This window comes from Equus caballus, chromosome 5 (genome assembly GCF_041296265.1).
Source record: "Equus caballus isolate H_3958 breed thoroughbred chromosome 5, TB-T2T, whole genome shotgun sequence".
Taxonomy (NCBI): Eukaryota; Metazoa; Chordata; class Mammalia; order Perissodactyla; family Equidae; genus Equus; species Equus caballus.
In genome coordinates this window covers 89,482,486-89,497,844 of record NC_091688.1, presented here as the reverse complement: position 1 = coordinate 89,497,844, position 15,359 = coordinate 89,482,486, and the positions used below count along the sequence as shown (strand labels likewise).

The 15,359-nt window shown below is 35.5% G+C and overlaps 1 protein-coding gene across 3 annotated transcripts in view; it reads right to left on the bottom strand.

The window, feature by feature from the left end:
- ADGRL4 (adhesion G protein-coupled receptor L4) overlaps positions 1 to 15,359 on the bottom strand; it is a 106,953-nt gene that overhangs the window by 9,828 nt on the left and 81,766 nt on the right. Inside the window, exon 14 of one of the 3 annotated variants that reach the window (XM_070267471.1) lies at positions 7,529 to 8,757. The exons of the other annotated variants lie outside the window; for them this stretch is intronic. Coding sequence (XP_070123572.1) covers positions 8,629 to 8,757 — 129 coding nt within the window. The 3' untranslated portion in view covers positions 7,529 to 8,628. Of the gene's footprint in view, positions 1 to 7,528; positions 8,758 to 15,359 lie in introns of those variants that run through there. 3 annotated transcript variants of the gene reach the window in all.

Genomic DNA, 15,359 nt, shown 5'->3' with positions numbered 1-15,359 from the left:
ACACAGTCATGCATTGATTAATGACGGGGATATTTTCTGAGAAATGCATTGTTAGGCGATTTCATCATTGTGTGAACATCATAGAGTGTCCTTACACAAGCCTAGCCTACCACACCTGGGCTATATGGTGCTAATATGGGATCGCTGTCGTATATGTGATCCGTCATTGACTGAAATGTTGTGCTGTGGTGTATAACTGTGTATCTGTATCTATGAAATACCTTATAATTACAGTGTTTCCTATTTTTTAAATAAAAATTTAAACTTAGTCACACTAAGTATAGATTTAATGTATCTTTGTGAGGTTTCAGCCTGATAACCATTAAAACCAAGTATTAAACTCAACTTAGATCTATACCTTTGGATTGCCGATTAAAAGTGTAATCAATGTTTCATTTTTTAAAAAAAACACTAATAATATTTTAGTGAGGATCATATTGAACAAATTTAAATACTGTTATTTCATCTTTAATCTTTTAAATTCATATTTTCAGCGTGATTTATAATGTGCATTGTATATTGTATAATGTAATGCACATAAAACAGTAAACTAGTAAGTGTATATAATTTTTCAAGATGTAAACATACATTTATTGAGGTACATCTTTTACTCTTGGGCTCTTTAGTTAAAAAAGTTTGGAGAGCACCGCCTTATATGATTTGACAGTTTCAAAAAAGCAACAGATGCATCTTCAGAATAAATAGAATAAATAGACTCTAGAGCCACACTTCAAGGACTCAAATTCCAGCTCTGACACGTGCTAACTGAGCAATTTATTTAACTCTTCATATTTCGCTTTGCTTGTGTGTAAAATATGGATAACATTAGCACTTACACTTGCGTGTATTAAATTACATAATTAGTGTAAAGTACTTATAATAGTGCTCAACATATAAGTTCTCAACAAATATCAATTATTATCCCTAATGGTTATGACATTGATATAGAAGTATGTTCTTCCAAATTGTCTCAATTTTGAAAGGCCCAGTGATAAATATATATTTATTCAACAACTAGATAAGCATTATTTTGTGATATAGTCTCATTGGATCTATAAATAGCACCTTAAAATATCAGAACTTATATCTGTCAGTTTTTATTTTGGGTAATACAACCTCAACAGAAAATAGGAGGTCTTTTTCCACTTTCAGGACTTTCCCCTAAGCTAATGTCAGCAAAACAAATACTTAAATATATATAATTCGACAATAACTCAAGTATTTATTGTTCATATAAATGATTTCTTATCTTTGTTGAAACTCCCGTTAGGGTAGAATTAAAATTTCCAGATCAAAAACTTGGTTATGTTCAAGAAGGTAAAATTATCAGATACCTTAAATATAAGAAACATATTCTTCATGAATCCAGTATGATATTCTGTAACATTTTATGGGAGAGGATAACTATCTTTTCTTATAACACTCTAGTGTAGCACAGGGGTCAGGAAACTTTTTGGGGAAAAGGGCCAGATAGAAAATAGTTTAGTTTTTGAGGGTCGTATGCTCTCTATCACAAATACTCAACTTTGCCATACCTTTAAAGCAGCCTTAGACAACATGCAAATGAATGTGACTGCATCCCAATAAAACTTTATTTACAGAAACAGGCTGTGGTCATTGCTGACTCCTGCTCTAGAATCTCATTATGGGTGAGAACTTTTTCCTCTTTTATTCATGGTGTATTCCCAAGGCCTAGAACAATGTCTGGCATATAAAAGATGCTTAATAAACATTTGTTGAATGAATAGAATGATGAAGGATGGTATACCCAAGTCCCAGGTATCCTTAATGGCCTATTAAAGGAGCACTCAACCATTACATTGATTAAACATTTTTAAAATTATATTTTTTGTTTTGTCTCAAAGTTTGCAGATTTTGACAAAATAATACCTCATTAGAAATCTATTATTTATGGATAGCTATACCAATGGAAACTGAGAGATACATTATAAATTACCAAAACATAATGACCCTCTAGGAGTGACTCTGAGTGGAGGAAAAAGATGAAGTTTTACCTCCTTTATTTTATGGATACCTTGGGATATATGCGATGTTTTGCATCTAACAGAAACCACAGACCCTTGGATTTTATGATGTATATGCCTTAATCACAGACTTGGGCACACAGGTAGGCCACAGCAAAAGTCTCAGTCAACAAGTAGGCAGAATACTGCCTCATTAGGAAAATATCTTCCCACATCCCCTGAAGTAATAGCTAAATAATTGCTCTATTTTATTATGGCTAAAATCCCATCCCAATATTTAATCATCTTAGGCATTAAAAAATATTCACACTTCATATTTTTAACATGTTTCCTTTAGGAACATTTTAATAACTGAATATTTTTTCTATGTTTGAGAAAATAATTTACTAGTCTCCAAAACAGAGTTAAAAGGTGGAGAGAACTAGAAATTTATAAACATGAAGGATAAAGTGACCTCCGTGGGTGTAAGTGAATTTCATGGGCTTATTTTTATAGCTGGTTTTAACTGTAGATGGTTATAAGCCATAGGAAGATACCAGAAAAGGAAAAAAGATGAAGGAGAAAAACTCTAGTTGTGGAGTATTTACAACAATTTTGCAATTAAATGTGACAATGAAACCTGAGTGATGAACTCTGTTTTGTTAAGATATAAGGAAAAATGTTCTTTGTATATATTTTCTGTATAAAATGAGGATAGAGGTTAGTGAGAATGAAAAAACTTTACGCAAACTTACATAAATCATTTGACTATTACTGAGCATCTAAGCTAGATCTTGCACAATTAAATTTGAAGATGATGATCGCCTGACTAGCTCAGTTGATAGAGCATGAGGCTCTTAAATTCAAAGATGTATCTAAAATCATTGCCAATTTAAAAGGTAAAAGTAGAAGAAGAGAGACGATTGTCCCAAATTATTAAACATTTTCTTTTTTTAACTCTTAAAGGATGCTTTTATTTTTTTAATTTTATTTCTTTTTTTACAGTAGCTCTGTAATACGGAGTTGGCATCATTATCCTCCATGTACATACTATAAACCCAGGGCACAGAAAGGACCTATGGTGTGTACTTTTTACCAATCATATCACTTTTGAAAACCTCTGACATTATTTGGCCAGGACCTCATTTTATTCAGTTAAGTGTAAGAAATGTTAAAGTTCCTAGTGAAAGTATGCCATCGATAGATAGATTGATGTAGATAGATACAGCAATCATTCCTAAGGAGAAAGGAAATAAAGTAACAGTGATAGGCTATAAGGAATGCTTCAGGCGTTATCTCTTCTGTGAATTCTTCTCAAAATAATCCCATTTCCATGGTGATGATGACTTCTTGAAATTTCCTTTAGTAGAAAGGAATTAACATTTTTTACTAACTACTATGTTTAGCACATCATTTATTTATTCATCCAATAGTATCACTTGAGTGATTACTACCTGGTAAACCTCAAGGGTAATACAGCGGGAGAAAATCCAGAAGATTTTACTCTCAAAAGAGCTCACAGTCTTCTGGAGGAGACAGGTATGAATCAGTTACAAATCAGTCACTCATACTAACACATGTGTAATTATAAATGGAGGAAAGTATTCAGAAAAAAAAGGGGGCTTCTATGAAGGCATATAACAAAAAGATATATTATAGGCCAGTGAGTCAGAAAGTGATGTTTGCATTGATATCCAAAAGACAAATGAGAGTTAGCCAGATGAAGGGACGGCCAGAGGGAAGTGATAGGGAGTGTTGTAGCGCAGAGGGGCTGAGATGGGAAGGTACAGAGAACCTCTGAGAAACTGTAAAGCAGCTGATTCAAGCACAAAAGCCCATGGGAGAGTCATGTGAGATGAGTCTGAGTTGCAGACAGGGGCCAGAACATGCAGTGCCTTCTGGCTCAAGTGTCCACTTTACCCCTGTTTGCCAGGCCCAGTATTTTTTGCCTGTTGCCCAGTGTTCTATTCCGTTTAGCATTTATCTGAGTTTCTTATTTGTTTACATCTGAGATAAGCTTAGATAGGTTTGCTAAGCTCCCCTTCCAGCTTCTGCCGTGTCTCCTGGGCACTGTGTGAGAGTCACATGTGCAATACCCATTCTTTCCCACGTGCTTAAACATGGAAGACAACCAGCAATATCCTGCCTCTCCTTCCAGACCCCATCCAGAGCAGTGTAAGCATCACCTTCCTCTCAGCGCTCAGGCACAGGCGTTAGGGACAGCTACCTCCTTCACATACCTATCAGAGGGTAGTGGAAAAAGGATTCAAAATGGCCGTCGTTGTCAGGCACGTGGTGCTATATTCCAAATAATTGTTACCTTGTGGGGGAAAATAACCCCTTGAACCCAGATGTTTGAATAGAGCTGTTTTATAGGTCCACCAATATAATGAAACCAATTTGAAGCATTTTTATTACTCATTTTTACTGCTGAAAAGATCATTTTGATGGTAAACTAACATGGCACCTTGATCACAGACTTTGATAAAGGTTTTAGACTTGACCCCAAGAGCAATGTGAAGCCAAGAAAGATGTAAACAGGAGCTGAAGAGATGTTCAGATTTGCTTTTCCAAAATCCTACCTCAAGCTTAGTAGTGTGTTGTCTTAGAGTTGTTTGTTTACATATGTCAACCTGATAATCTCTCCATTTATGACCCCTCAGTTCCTAGCACAACCTTATTGAGGCTTTGATGCTTAATAAAGTTTTAACCTATTCTAAAAATATTTGAAGTGTTGTACCTATTTTTTCCCAGATTTTTTCTTTTCACATTAGTTGCATTTTTATTTTGATTTAATACTACCTATACTGATAGAGAAATACTAGTTAAAGAAAATCATATGGATTTTTCAAAGAATCCAAAAGAACACGTCTTTTCCTAAAGAAAATAATTTTGCTAATTAAAAGAGTGAAATTAAAGAGAGTTAAAAATGAGTGAAGCACTAAATTCACCTTTCAGCTTTTTTTTGATGAGAGAAAATAAAAAAAGGAATTTGAGCAATTAGATGGCATACACAACATTGGAAATTACTTATTGATGAAAATCAATTAAAAGAACAATAAATATCCAGACTATCTGTATTCCACATATTGATCTATAGTCTAATATAGTCAGGATTTTAGGTAGGATATTTTGGTTAATTGTTGAATATTCTAGGCAAGTATTTAGATAAAGCAATACAAAGTGGGGGAAGAAATATTTATAGTAAACAGGATTCCTCTCATTTTCAGCAAGATGGAAGGTCATTTATTTTGATATCTTCACTAAGTAAAATAAAGAATTGAAAGTTTATAAATTAGTTTTAGAAACTCTGCAGTTGCTAGGTCTCTCACCACTCACCCTGAAACCATTTGTGGAATCTAGGAGATAGGAACAACTTTTTCACGGACCTAACAAAGATCTACTCCCTTCACTCTGGCGCATGGAAAGATGAAAGGATGTGCAGCAGTGAAACAGAACAGAATGTGAATTCAGAAAGCAGGAGCTTGCCTCCCACCACTCAGCAGCTGGGTGATCCTGAGGAAATTGCTTAAGCTCTATAAAGGCCTTTAGTTTCCGAATATTTAAAATACAGATGAAGTGGTGGCTCTTACCCAAATAAGTGTGAATTAACTTGAATAACCAAAGGCTGTGCCCTAACACTCAACAACTTGGGCTCTCTGTTTGATCAGATACCATCAGGAAGCATGTTTTTTTTTTCATCAGAAGAAATTTTCAATGTTTCTTGAGAAGCCCTAAAACTAGACACAACATTTTCATATGAGGAACAGAAATCAAGACAGAGCCACACAGATAGTCCATTCTCTCAGAATGAGTAGTTCATACTTTGCAGAGAATACTGAAGGGGACAGAGGGATACTTGTAGGGAAGATTAAATATTTTCAGGTGTGTTGAAGAAGAGCTCTGCTAACGCTGATAAAGACTGATTCAGAGAAGGACTCCCTCTCGTCGCAGACCAGCTTGGGCAAGGGCAGTGTGTCACACTCAGAGGATGATCAGAAGTATCAGAATGATCAGAACATTTCCCGTGTTCATAGTCAAGTTTGAGAACTTTTATGAATTCTTAGTGAGAGAAGCTTGAAGATTTTATCTGTTACCTACCTAAGAATGTACATAATTTGCTTTAGTGTAGCCAGACCTACACTTCTTTAACAAGTTGTTAATAACAGAACCCTCATAGGCTCTTATCAACAGACAAATCTAGTTATATAGTTACTAGATCTAGTGAAAGTCTAGTAAAACATTGTCTCTTACTAAATGCTATTGTTTTTATTTTGATATATTAACAAAGCTTTTGCGAAAATTAAAAGAGATGTTAAAAGAGTTTTGGAAAGATGAAAAGACTATAGAAATGTAAAGAGATAATAATTCTGATGACTGTCCTTCTCTACCAACATCTGTCGTGTTTCCCTTTCACCATATCATTAAGTGACATCTCTCACTGTGAAGCTACATTTATAAGAAGATAGCAGTGATGAACTTCACTTTAGCCAGGTATTTCTAATTGGTTGAGAGACCCACGGGATTTGTTTTTCAATATTTTTTGAGATGTCTGATTTCTGTAAAGGTATTCAATTTTTAAGAAATTTTCTAGTACGAGTCCCGAGGAGATTATCTGTGAAGGTATTTCCAGTAAGAATATAACTCCCATGTATAGAAATACATTGAAAACTACAAATGTATTATTTACGTTGTTTTTTTTAACTCCACTTTTTAAAATTCCAGCTACCTATAGTTTCAAGAAGGTCAGAATAATATGAAAAAAGTAGCTAAATGTTACAGGCACTGAAATGCTTATTAATGCATAATACGGAGGAAAGGTTAGAATATGAAAGTGCCTTGAACTACAGAGGTCACTAAAAAATGCATCTAACAAATATGATGCCATTGAATTAAAACATGTAATTAAAATGTTGATTCTGTTATCCACAATATTTAAAATTTATAATGGGTGGTATTTCTAATATAGCTTCAACGGGGTTATCTAAAGGACATTGCCCAAACCATGGTTTTAATTTCCTTTCTTATATTTATACCATCTAAAGAAAGCTGCAAAATGTACTCCTATACAAGATACTTAATATCCAAGTCTAGACCAGTGGTTCCCAATGAAAAGAACTGAGGATATTATTTCCCATGGGACCCTTGGTTGTGTCTGGAGACATTTTGGTTGTCATAACTAGGTGGTGGTGCAACTGGCATCTGTCAAGTAGAAGCCAGAGATGCTACTAAGCTCCCTATAATACACAGGACAGGCCCCACAACAAAGATTAGGTCCAAAGTGTTAATGGTGCCACTGCGGCAGAACCTTGGTCTATCATAATCCTTCATTTTGGTTTATAGATTCCAACTTAGCTAGTTAGACACCACGATAGATAATAATATCCAGTGTTGGCAAAAATGTCCGAAAAAGAGCATTCTATATATTGTTGATGGAAGTATCAGTTGAAGTAAATGTTTTGGAGGCATTTTGCAAATTTAACAATCTGCCTCTACTCGCGTTTCCAAGAGGCACTTCCTAACGATTTTATATAATAGATTTAGTAACTACACGGGAACAAGGATTCTCTGCACAGTTTTATTTGTAATAAAGAAATGTTGGAAACAAATTAAATGTTCATCAATAAGGAAGTGGTTAAATAAATTAGAGCATACTCATGCAATGATAAAAAACTGATAGAGTTGTATAATTTAACAGGAAGAGTGAATATATTATATTGCAAATTATAAATAATTCAGGTTATTTGAATTTGTAATCAAATTTTTTGCTTAAATTTATATATATGTATACATATATGCATATGTGTGTGTGTATGCATACAAAGGTCCCAAAGGGTATACAGTAAATATTAAGAAAAAGGGTAGTCATTGAGGATTTAAGTGTGAGATGAAATGTTCACTTTTTACTTTACATAGTCTTGTAATATTTGCATTTCTTTCAAGCTTGGGCAATCTGTAACATTAAAAAAGTAATGTGAATACATCACAATAATAAATATGTAGACATGGTCCATCTTGTAAAGGTTATGCGAGGAATTCATTTTTGAGTAGGTTGTAATCGGTATTTCCTGGTGAAAGGGAATTAAGAGACTGTCGACACAGAAAGAACATGTAGAGGAGGCTGCTACAAAAATCTGAGTGAAATTCTGGGCAAATCTAAGAAGTGGAAAAGACTAGCAATGTAGAAGCACTCAGTTACAAGAGCTGTGATTGAAATTCAAATGAAAGCTCTCATTTTTTAAGGAAAGCGCCTTATTTGGACATGGCTTAATTAGTGTTTGCCTCAATCAAGCACATGCTATTCTTCAAAACTGAACATGTCTATGGAAAACTTCAATTTCTACTTAAAAGTTAAATTATTTTCACAAACTCTTCTTTGTATTTGTATACTTGAATCTAATCACTTGCACAGTTTTATTTGAAAGAATTCAGCGTTAAAGATTAAAAATATTGGAGAAAGAAATAAATTATGGAAATTATCTTCAGTTTGCAGCTTGCTTTGCAAAGATTTAGAAGCCTCTTTCTTGTACAGCTCAGTCTTTCAAAAGCATGGCTAGGCCTTTTCATGTATAGTTATAATCTTAACACTCTAAATGTACTGATTTGTAGATAGAATCAGTGGGGTCGCTGGTTCATGCTTCAGAATTCTAAGAGATTCTTAATATTAATGAGTCAACACTTGAGGAAGTACTTTCAGTTGATCAATGCAGAAAATATTGCTGCTCAAAAATCTAAGTAGTTGACATTTATCAGAGTAGATTGAAAGCTTGCATCTTCCTTTGAAACCACACACCTAGGGGTAGAAAAAGCCACCAGTGCTGAACTAATTCAGTTCTTACTCATTTACATATTGTTTTAAAGGCATTTCACATTATAATCCCAAACCAGACGTGCCCCAGGGCTCCATTCATAAAAACAAGCAAATATCATTTACTCTACAGAAGAAATGCAAGGATTCCATGTAAAAATGAAAGCTACTGCTAGTTGTTCTACAGAAACATCTTCTCCGGGGTACAAGTCTTCCCAGATTTGCTCAGAGAAAGCTGTGAAAGCAATTTTATCCCCCATTTGAGGCCAGGCATAACAAAGTCATCACTAATTCTTTAAATTTGAAGATTCATTTACATTTTGTCTTTATTCTGGAAAATTAATACTATTTATTCTATTAAATTTCTACTGTTTTTCTTTAAAATAGTCCATACTTTATTTTATTTTAGTTATGTAACCATAAAACCAGGAACAGAATTTGCCACCCCAGAATATGCCTGTTTGGCATAAGGGCTATTTTGAGCCGGTGATTATTAAGAAACAGCCAATGCAGGAGGAGCTCTGCAAACCTAGCAGAAGCTTACTTGTGTAAGGGAAACTTACATTTATAAGGGAAATCTCCATTTGTAAGGGTGTCTCCCTCTCTGTGCCATGAAGAGGAGGATGACACTCAATCTTTAGAAACTCTTATCACTGAAGAAGGCAATGCCTTAAATCTGTATAACAACTTTACCCTTGTTACTGTACTTTTGCGGTAACCTGCCATAACTGACCCCATCTTAACAGCACAATGTTAAAGCTATTTCTCAGGGGCTGCAAACCAGCCAGGAGCATGTGCAGAAGAGAAAATTTTGACCTGCCAATTGAAACTCATCCTGCCTGTCCTTGCATACCAGGCAGCCCCTCTCTAATCCCTGCAACTCTACACCCCTGGATGGGTGAGACAGATTGGAGAGCTTGGCATCCTATCTCCTTGCATGTTGACCTTGAACAAAGCCTTTCTTTCCTCAAAAGCTGGTGTGCCATGGTGTTAGCTTCTGTGTGCATTGGGTGGCGAGACCTTGCTCAGCAACAGTTAAACTTTTTCTAGCAGGGTGTACTTCTAACAAATTCCATGAAGCAACATGCACACATATTATAATCATATCTTGCTGTAATTAAACAAGCTGTCACATCTTCACCAATATTTAAAAAATTAGGATCTATGCCTAAATAGATATTTATATACGTATGTATATATACACACATACACACATTTACATACGCACACAATATATTGGCCACACATACATTCCCTTGCATACAATTTTTGGCTGTACAAATCATGGTTTTAAAATTAGATTTTTGATTTAATTTTTAATGCAAAAGGTAAAAATAAGAGAGTCATAAAATTGTCCTCCAATTATTGTGTATTTTTCTTTTTTAATTTTTAAAGCATGGATACTTCTTATAAAAATTTTATCTTGTTTTTACCATAGCCTGTTGTGTAGGGTTGGCATCATTATCTTCATTTTACAAGTTAGAAACACCATGTGATCTTTCTGAAGCTATGAGTAGTCACATAGCTTGAGAAAGTTCACATGGTGTTTCTTCCTGCCTCATTTATTACCATGGTCTTTATTAACAGATCAATTAAAATACACAGATAATTACTGAAGACAAAGTACTTCTATGTTATGAGGTGACCAAAAAGAGGGCCACATAGTTTACTGTCTAGGGTTCATCATTAACAGAGAACGCAACATGAACGTTGCTCCATAGAGAATCACATTGCAATCTATGCAATGGTGGCCCTTAAGGTCGTGCGACAGAGTGGCATTACTGAGCAATATATGGTCAGTGAATCAAGAAACTCATGGTTCAATGTCCTGGTGTTTGGATGTGGGGGATTGGTAGAATAACGCATGCAGAAAATTATCATGTGCAACAAAATAGAGCATTAAAAGTACCACACAGGGTTAGAATGGAGATTCTACGGGAGCATGTGGAGAAAGAGATTAGTTGCAAAGCGGGAAAGGTTTTCATGAGGCTGTGAATTAATTAATGATAAGATTTCAGGCAGCGGAACCTTGTACAAGGTGGCAGGATTATTGAGTGTAAAGGAAAAAGAAAATATCCAGGCACAGCAGGTATTCTATGGAGGATAAAGGTCTCAGAGGAGCTGTTTTGTGGAGGTGCACAGTGTGAAAAACGCTGAAAATCGGCAAGGTTCAGCTGGATTACTGAGGACCAGTCTACGGTGTTTGGACTACAGGCAAAGGGGACCTCCCACTGCAATTAAGAAGGCAGGCCATGGATTCAAGTTCACGAATGTGACTTTCAGCTCGGTTACTTACTAGCTATCGAGTAAGGTATGTGATCACTCTGTGCCTCAATTTCTCTAACTTCAAAATCAAGTAAATGTCACACACACAGAGCTATTTTTGAGTTGTGTTAAAAACAAGACAACAGGCTCAAAATGGAGTTGCTTGTGCTAAACCCCACGTCACCAAACTGAGACTTAATTATAGTTTTGGCTCTTCCAGAAATAGAATCTTAAACCAATCATTTAGGAATTGCCTGACCAGCTCTAGTTAGGTAATCTGCCTGAGAGACCCCTGCTATCCTCTAAAGCAAAGTCACCACACAATAACCAACCTATGTTTTGCCTAGTATAACTTCCTTGTTCCTGCTCTCTTCTGCCTATAAGAGTCTTTCATTTTGTACACCTCCTGAGAGCTTCTTTCTGTCTGATAGGTTGGATGCTGCCCAATTCATGAATTGTTGAATAAAGCCAATAAGATCTTTAAAATTTACTCCCTTGAATTTTGTTGTTTAACAGTTGTTTGAAGGATTGTATTAAATGCACTAACACATGGAGAATGTTTCGATTAGTGCCAAGAATACACTAGCACTTAACGTTACTGATCTTATTTTTCTTATTAATACTTCCCATTATCTGAAGTGAGTTTGTGGCAGTTTATTATGGATAAATTAAAATGAAATGGGACAGAATGGCAGCAGAAAGACAGATTAGAAGGCAACTGCAAAAGTGGCAAGGTAGTATGAGAAGGCGGGCATTAGATTAAGACTGAAATAGTTTCAAGTTCTAGCCTCAGTATTTATTTGTGGACTTAAAGCTTTGGGCCAATCACTTAACATTTTGAATCAGATCCTATTTTTTGTTAACTATAAAGTGTGATAATAACTATGTAAATGATTTAAAGAGATTGAGTGTTAAAATATTAGCTGTGCATTTCAAAAGTAGTAGCTCAATAGACTGTATATTTTAAAAGCCCTATTACTGTTATTAATAATGCTTTATTGTTATTAATACTAGACTCTTAGTAAGGGATAGCAGTGGCCTGACTATGAGAGTAGAGGAGAAGAAATGGATACGTTTATGGAGGTAAAAATTTGATTAATTAATGACATCTAGACTAGAGAGTGATGATCTAGGAAAAGATGATTCTTGAATACTCTCAACAACAGACAGATACTTTGGTTATTTATGGTATTATCCTGTTTATAATGGCAACTATTTCTCTACATCCTATGTTTTCCCTCAGAGGGAATCTGGCAAGCTTACACGAAGAATCTTCTGCCACTTCCTTATCATTTAAAGCAGAAGCTGCTCTTGCCCCATCTACAATAAGTCCCTCCATCTAATGAAGACTTGTTGAATGATTATCACAGTCCCTACGGATCTCTCCCACATCTCATCAGTATCACTTATATTTAATTATATATTGTCCTTTGTCATTTACTTATCTTGCTTTCTCCTCATTGATACTATAGCCAGCACGGGATAATTCTTATATTTCTTTTGTACTCCCATCATGCCCGGACTACTCAATTAACATAGGTGGTCTTACTTACTACCAGAATATCCCCAAACATAGGATGATGATGTTCGATTCAGTCCATCTGTGTAGACAAGTGTGGTGGCCGTATGGTTGGTTCTAGGCTACTGCCCCTCCATTGACAAAGTTCAACTCCTCTGCTGTTGGGGGCTAGAGGGAGGTGAACACCTTTTGGTGATGGAGGGAACTTCATGACATCACTTGGGTTTAATTTGGTTTCTATTACTGCTAGTAATCTTGGCTTATGTGATGGCTTCCACTTAGATGGTATATGTGATTTTCTTGGTGTTCATAGTATTTCATTTCCATCTTGACCCCTTCTATCCTTCAGAGAGTGGCAGCCATGTGACCATTTAACCTCACCTATATTCAACCCATTTCTCTTGTTGTGTATAGCTTCACTTGACTTGACAACCTTCTGGGCAGTCCAACAACTTCTCTAAATTTTCTGTGCTTATAGGATAGCTGAGTCTTTGTGTGTTCCCTCATAATTTTATTCCTAGCCACACTATATAATAATCCTTTTACTTCCCTCCTGTCAAGGGATAGTCCAGTGAGCATGCAGCCTGCAGGAAACTGCAAATAAGGTCTAGTCTCTATGTTCACATTTGACCCAAAGTCAAGGAACATATGTCAAACGCTCATAAAAATTTGCTCATCATACTTTGCTCTTCTTATATATGAAGAAGACATGAATATTCCAGTTACACTAGCATTTAATCTGGGATCAGGATGATAATTTTACTCTTACTATTTCTGATTGCATTCTCTACAAAACTTTTGGGGTACTCCTCCACAACTTATCTTCAAGGAGCTGGGGAAGAAACTAACTTTTTTCCTGACTGGCAGGGAAAAGCTTTACAAGGGAACACTGTATTCTTCCAAAGGTCAAGGGCTCCTAACTCTGAGCCACTACCCCTTGGGTCCCCTTCTCCGGTCCTGTTACTAGGCTACAGCTGGTCCTATTGTCTCTTTGTAAGAACTGTGGGAAGCGTCAAGCCTAAATTGTCGGTGGCTCAATTTGTTTGGTGCTCAATATTTCTTTTACTTTATCTTTGAACTCGATGCTATTCTGGGACAACAGCAAAAGTTTCAGTTAATGCTGCATTGTACAGCTGTATAATAATAAGAATATGCCAGCATTAGCACAGAAAGCCAGGGATAACTAGAGTAAATGAATTCACTTCAATTTAGTAATTATTTAAGGAATTTCTGCTATTTTTAATGATACCAAAAAAAGATAAACCATATGCAGTTTTAAAGTAAAACTGAGGTACCTCATCCATTTCTTAAGTAGCCTGACCCTCTGGTTAAACGGAATGATTATCATACTGAAACTGTATGGAAGATAAATTGGTTCATTAACTCCAGACTAGAACAGTGTGACATTGTTCATTTAGGTTTCTACGAAGGTTTGCAGGACTCATTTTTAGATAAGCCCCATTTAAAGTCTGTGGACTCTACTATAAGATAATCCAAAGTTATCTTTTCCCTTACAGAAGCAAAAGTTAAAAACCATTTCAGAGAACACTTTCCCTTTCTTACTTTAGAGAAATACGATTCTATTTTTCCTGTTTTCAATATAATTTCTAGCCCACTACTTTTCATCCAAACTATAAGAATGACTGATGCATAGATCTTTGTCTTGCACAAAACAGTATCAGAGATGGTCCACTCAGTAGAGATGGAATCAGTAAAATTAGAATATGTAGAAAGTGTTTTCACACAAAATACTCATAGGGGCAACACATGAAAATATGTGAATGGGACATCATTCAGTCTGAATTCTCATGTGGGCTGAAAATTTTGGAATTATAGTAAACTAACTCTGTTTCAGTTGAAATCTAGCCAATGGCTTCGTTTTATATTTCCAGATTCACTGTGAGAATTATAAACAAGTTTCTGCGATGATTAGGAAATATAGCGTCAGAATGCACTTTATTTCTCCCACACCATTAAAAAATAAACCTTGATGAAAATTCTCTGCTTTGCATTTCAAGTCTTTCTCCATTTAGCAGTTTCCTCACAACCATAAAAATCATGGGGAAAGAATGAGAGGAAAAAAATTCAAAAAAGATAGCTAGCTTATGGTCAAAACATATGTGAAAAAGTTGTCCAAAACATTGTCACAACTCCTCCACTGACAATTCATTCCATTCTAGAGCCTTGTCAGACCTCCCAGATTCATTGACAGACCATTATATTTAGAATGGCTTTGAAAACTTACAGCACTTAGAAATGCTCTTGAGACGTATAAAAATGTCTTTATTTAGAATGGAACATATAACACCTGCCAAATTTGTAGGTTTGAAACCACTTCCAATAAGAATTAAAAGGCCCTCTTCCTAGCTGAAATAGGACTATCAATATGACTTGTCGGCTCAGGAGAAATAGTGGGTTCTTGTCTCTGACGTCGCAATTTAGTTTAAAATCACTTTCATGATGACAGGGTACATAAGGATGAGAAAACTATAAAGATGACAGTCTAATCTTCAAAGATCACTGATCATCAATAGAAGATTAAATAACATAAACCCCGGAAAGGCCAGATTATCAGCTTGCTGGCACACTCTCGGTGTTGAAGCATGCTGAGATACTACTGATAAGTGAACAATGCTTTTCCTATATGTTGTGCAGAAATATATCCTCCTCCAAGAGGGGCAAAGAAATTGTAAGAGCTTTGAGTTTAAGATGTATATATTTTTTCTCCATAGTGATACAATATATGTAAAATGTTAGTAAACGACATACGGTAAAGTGCTCAAAATTATTTTTCTCCCTCAGA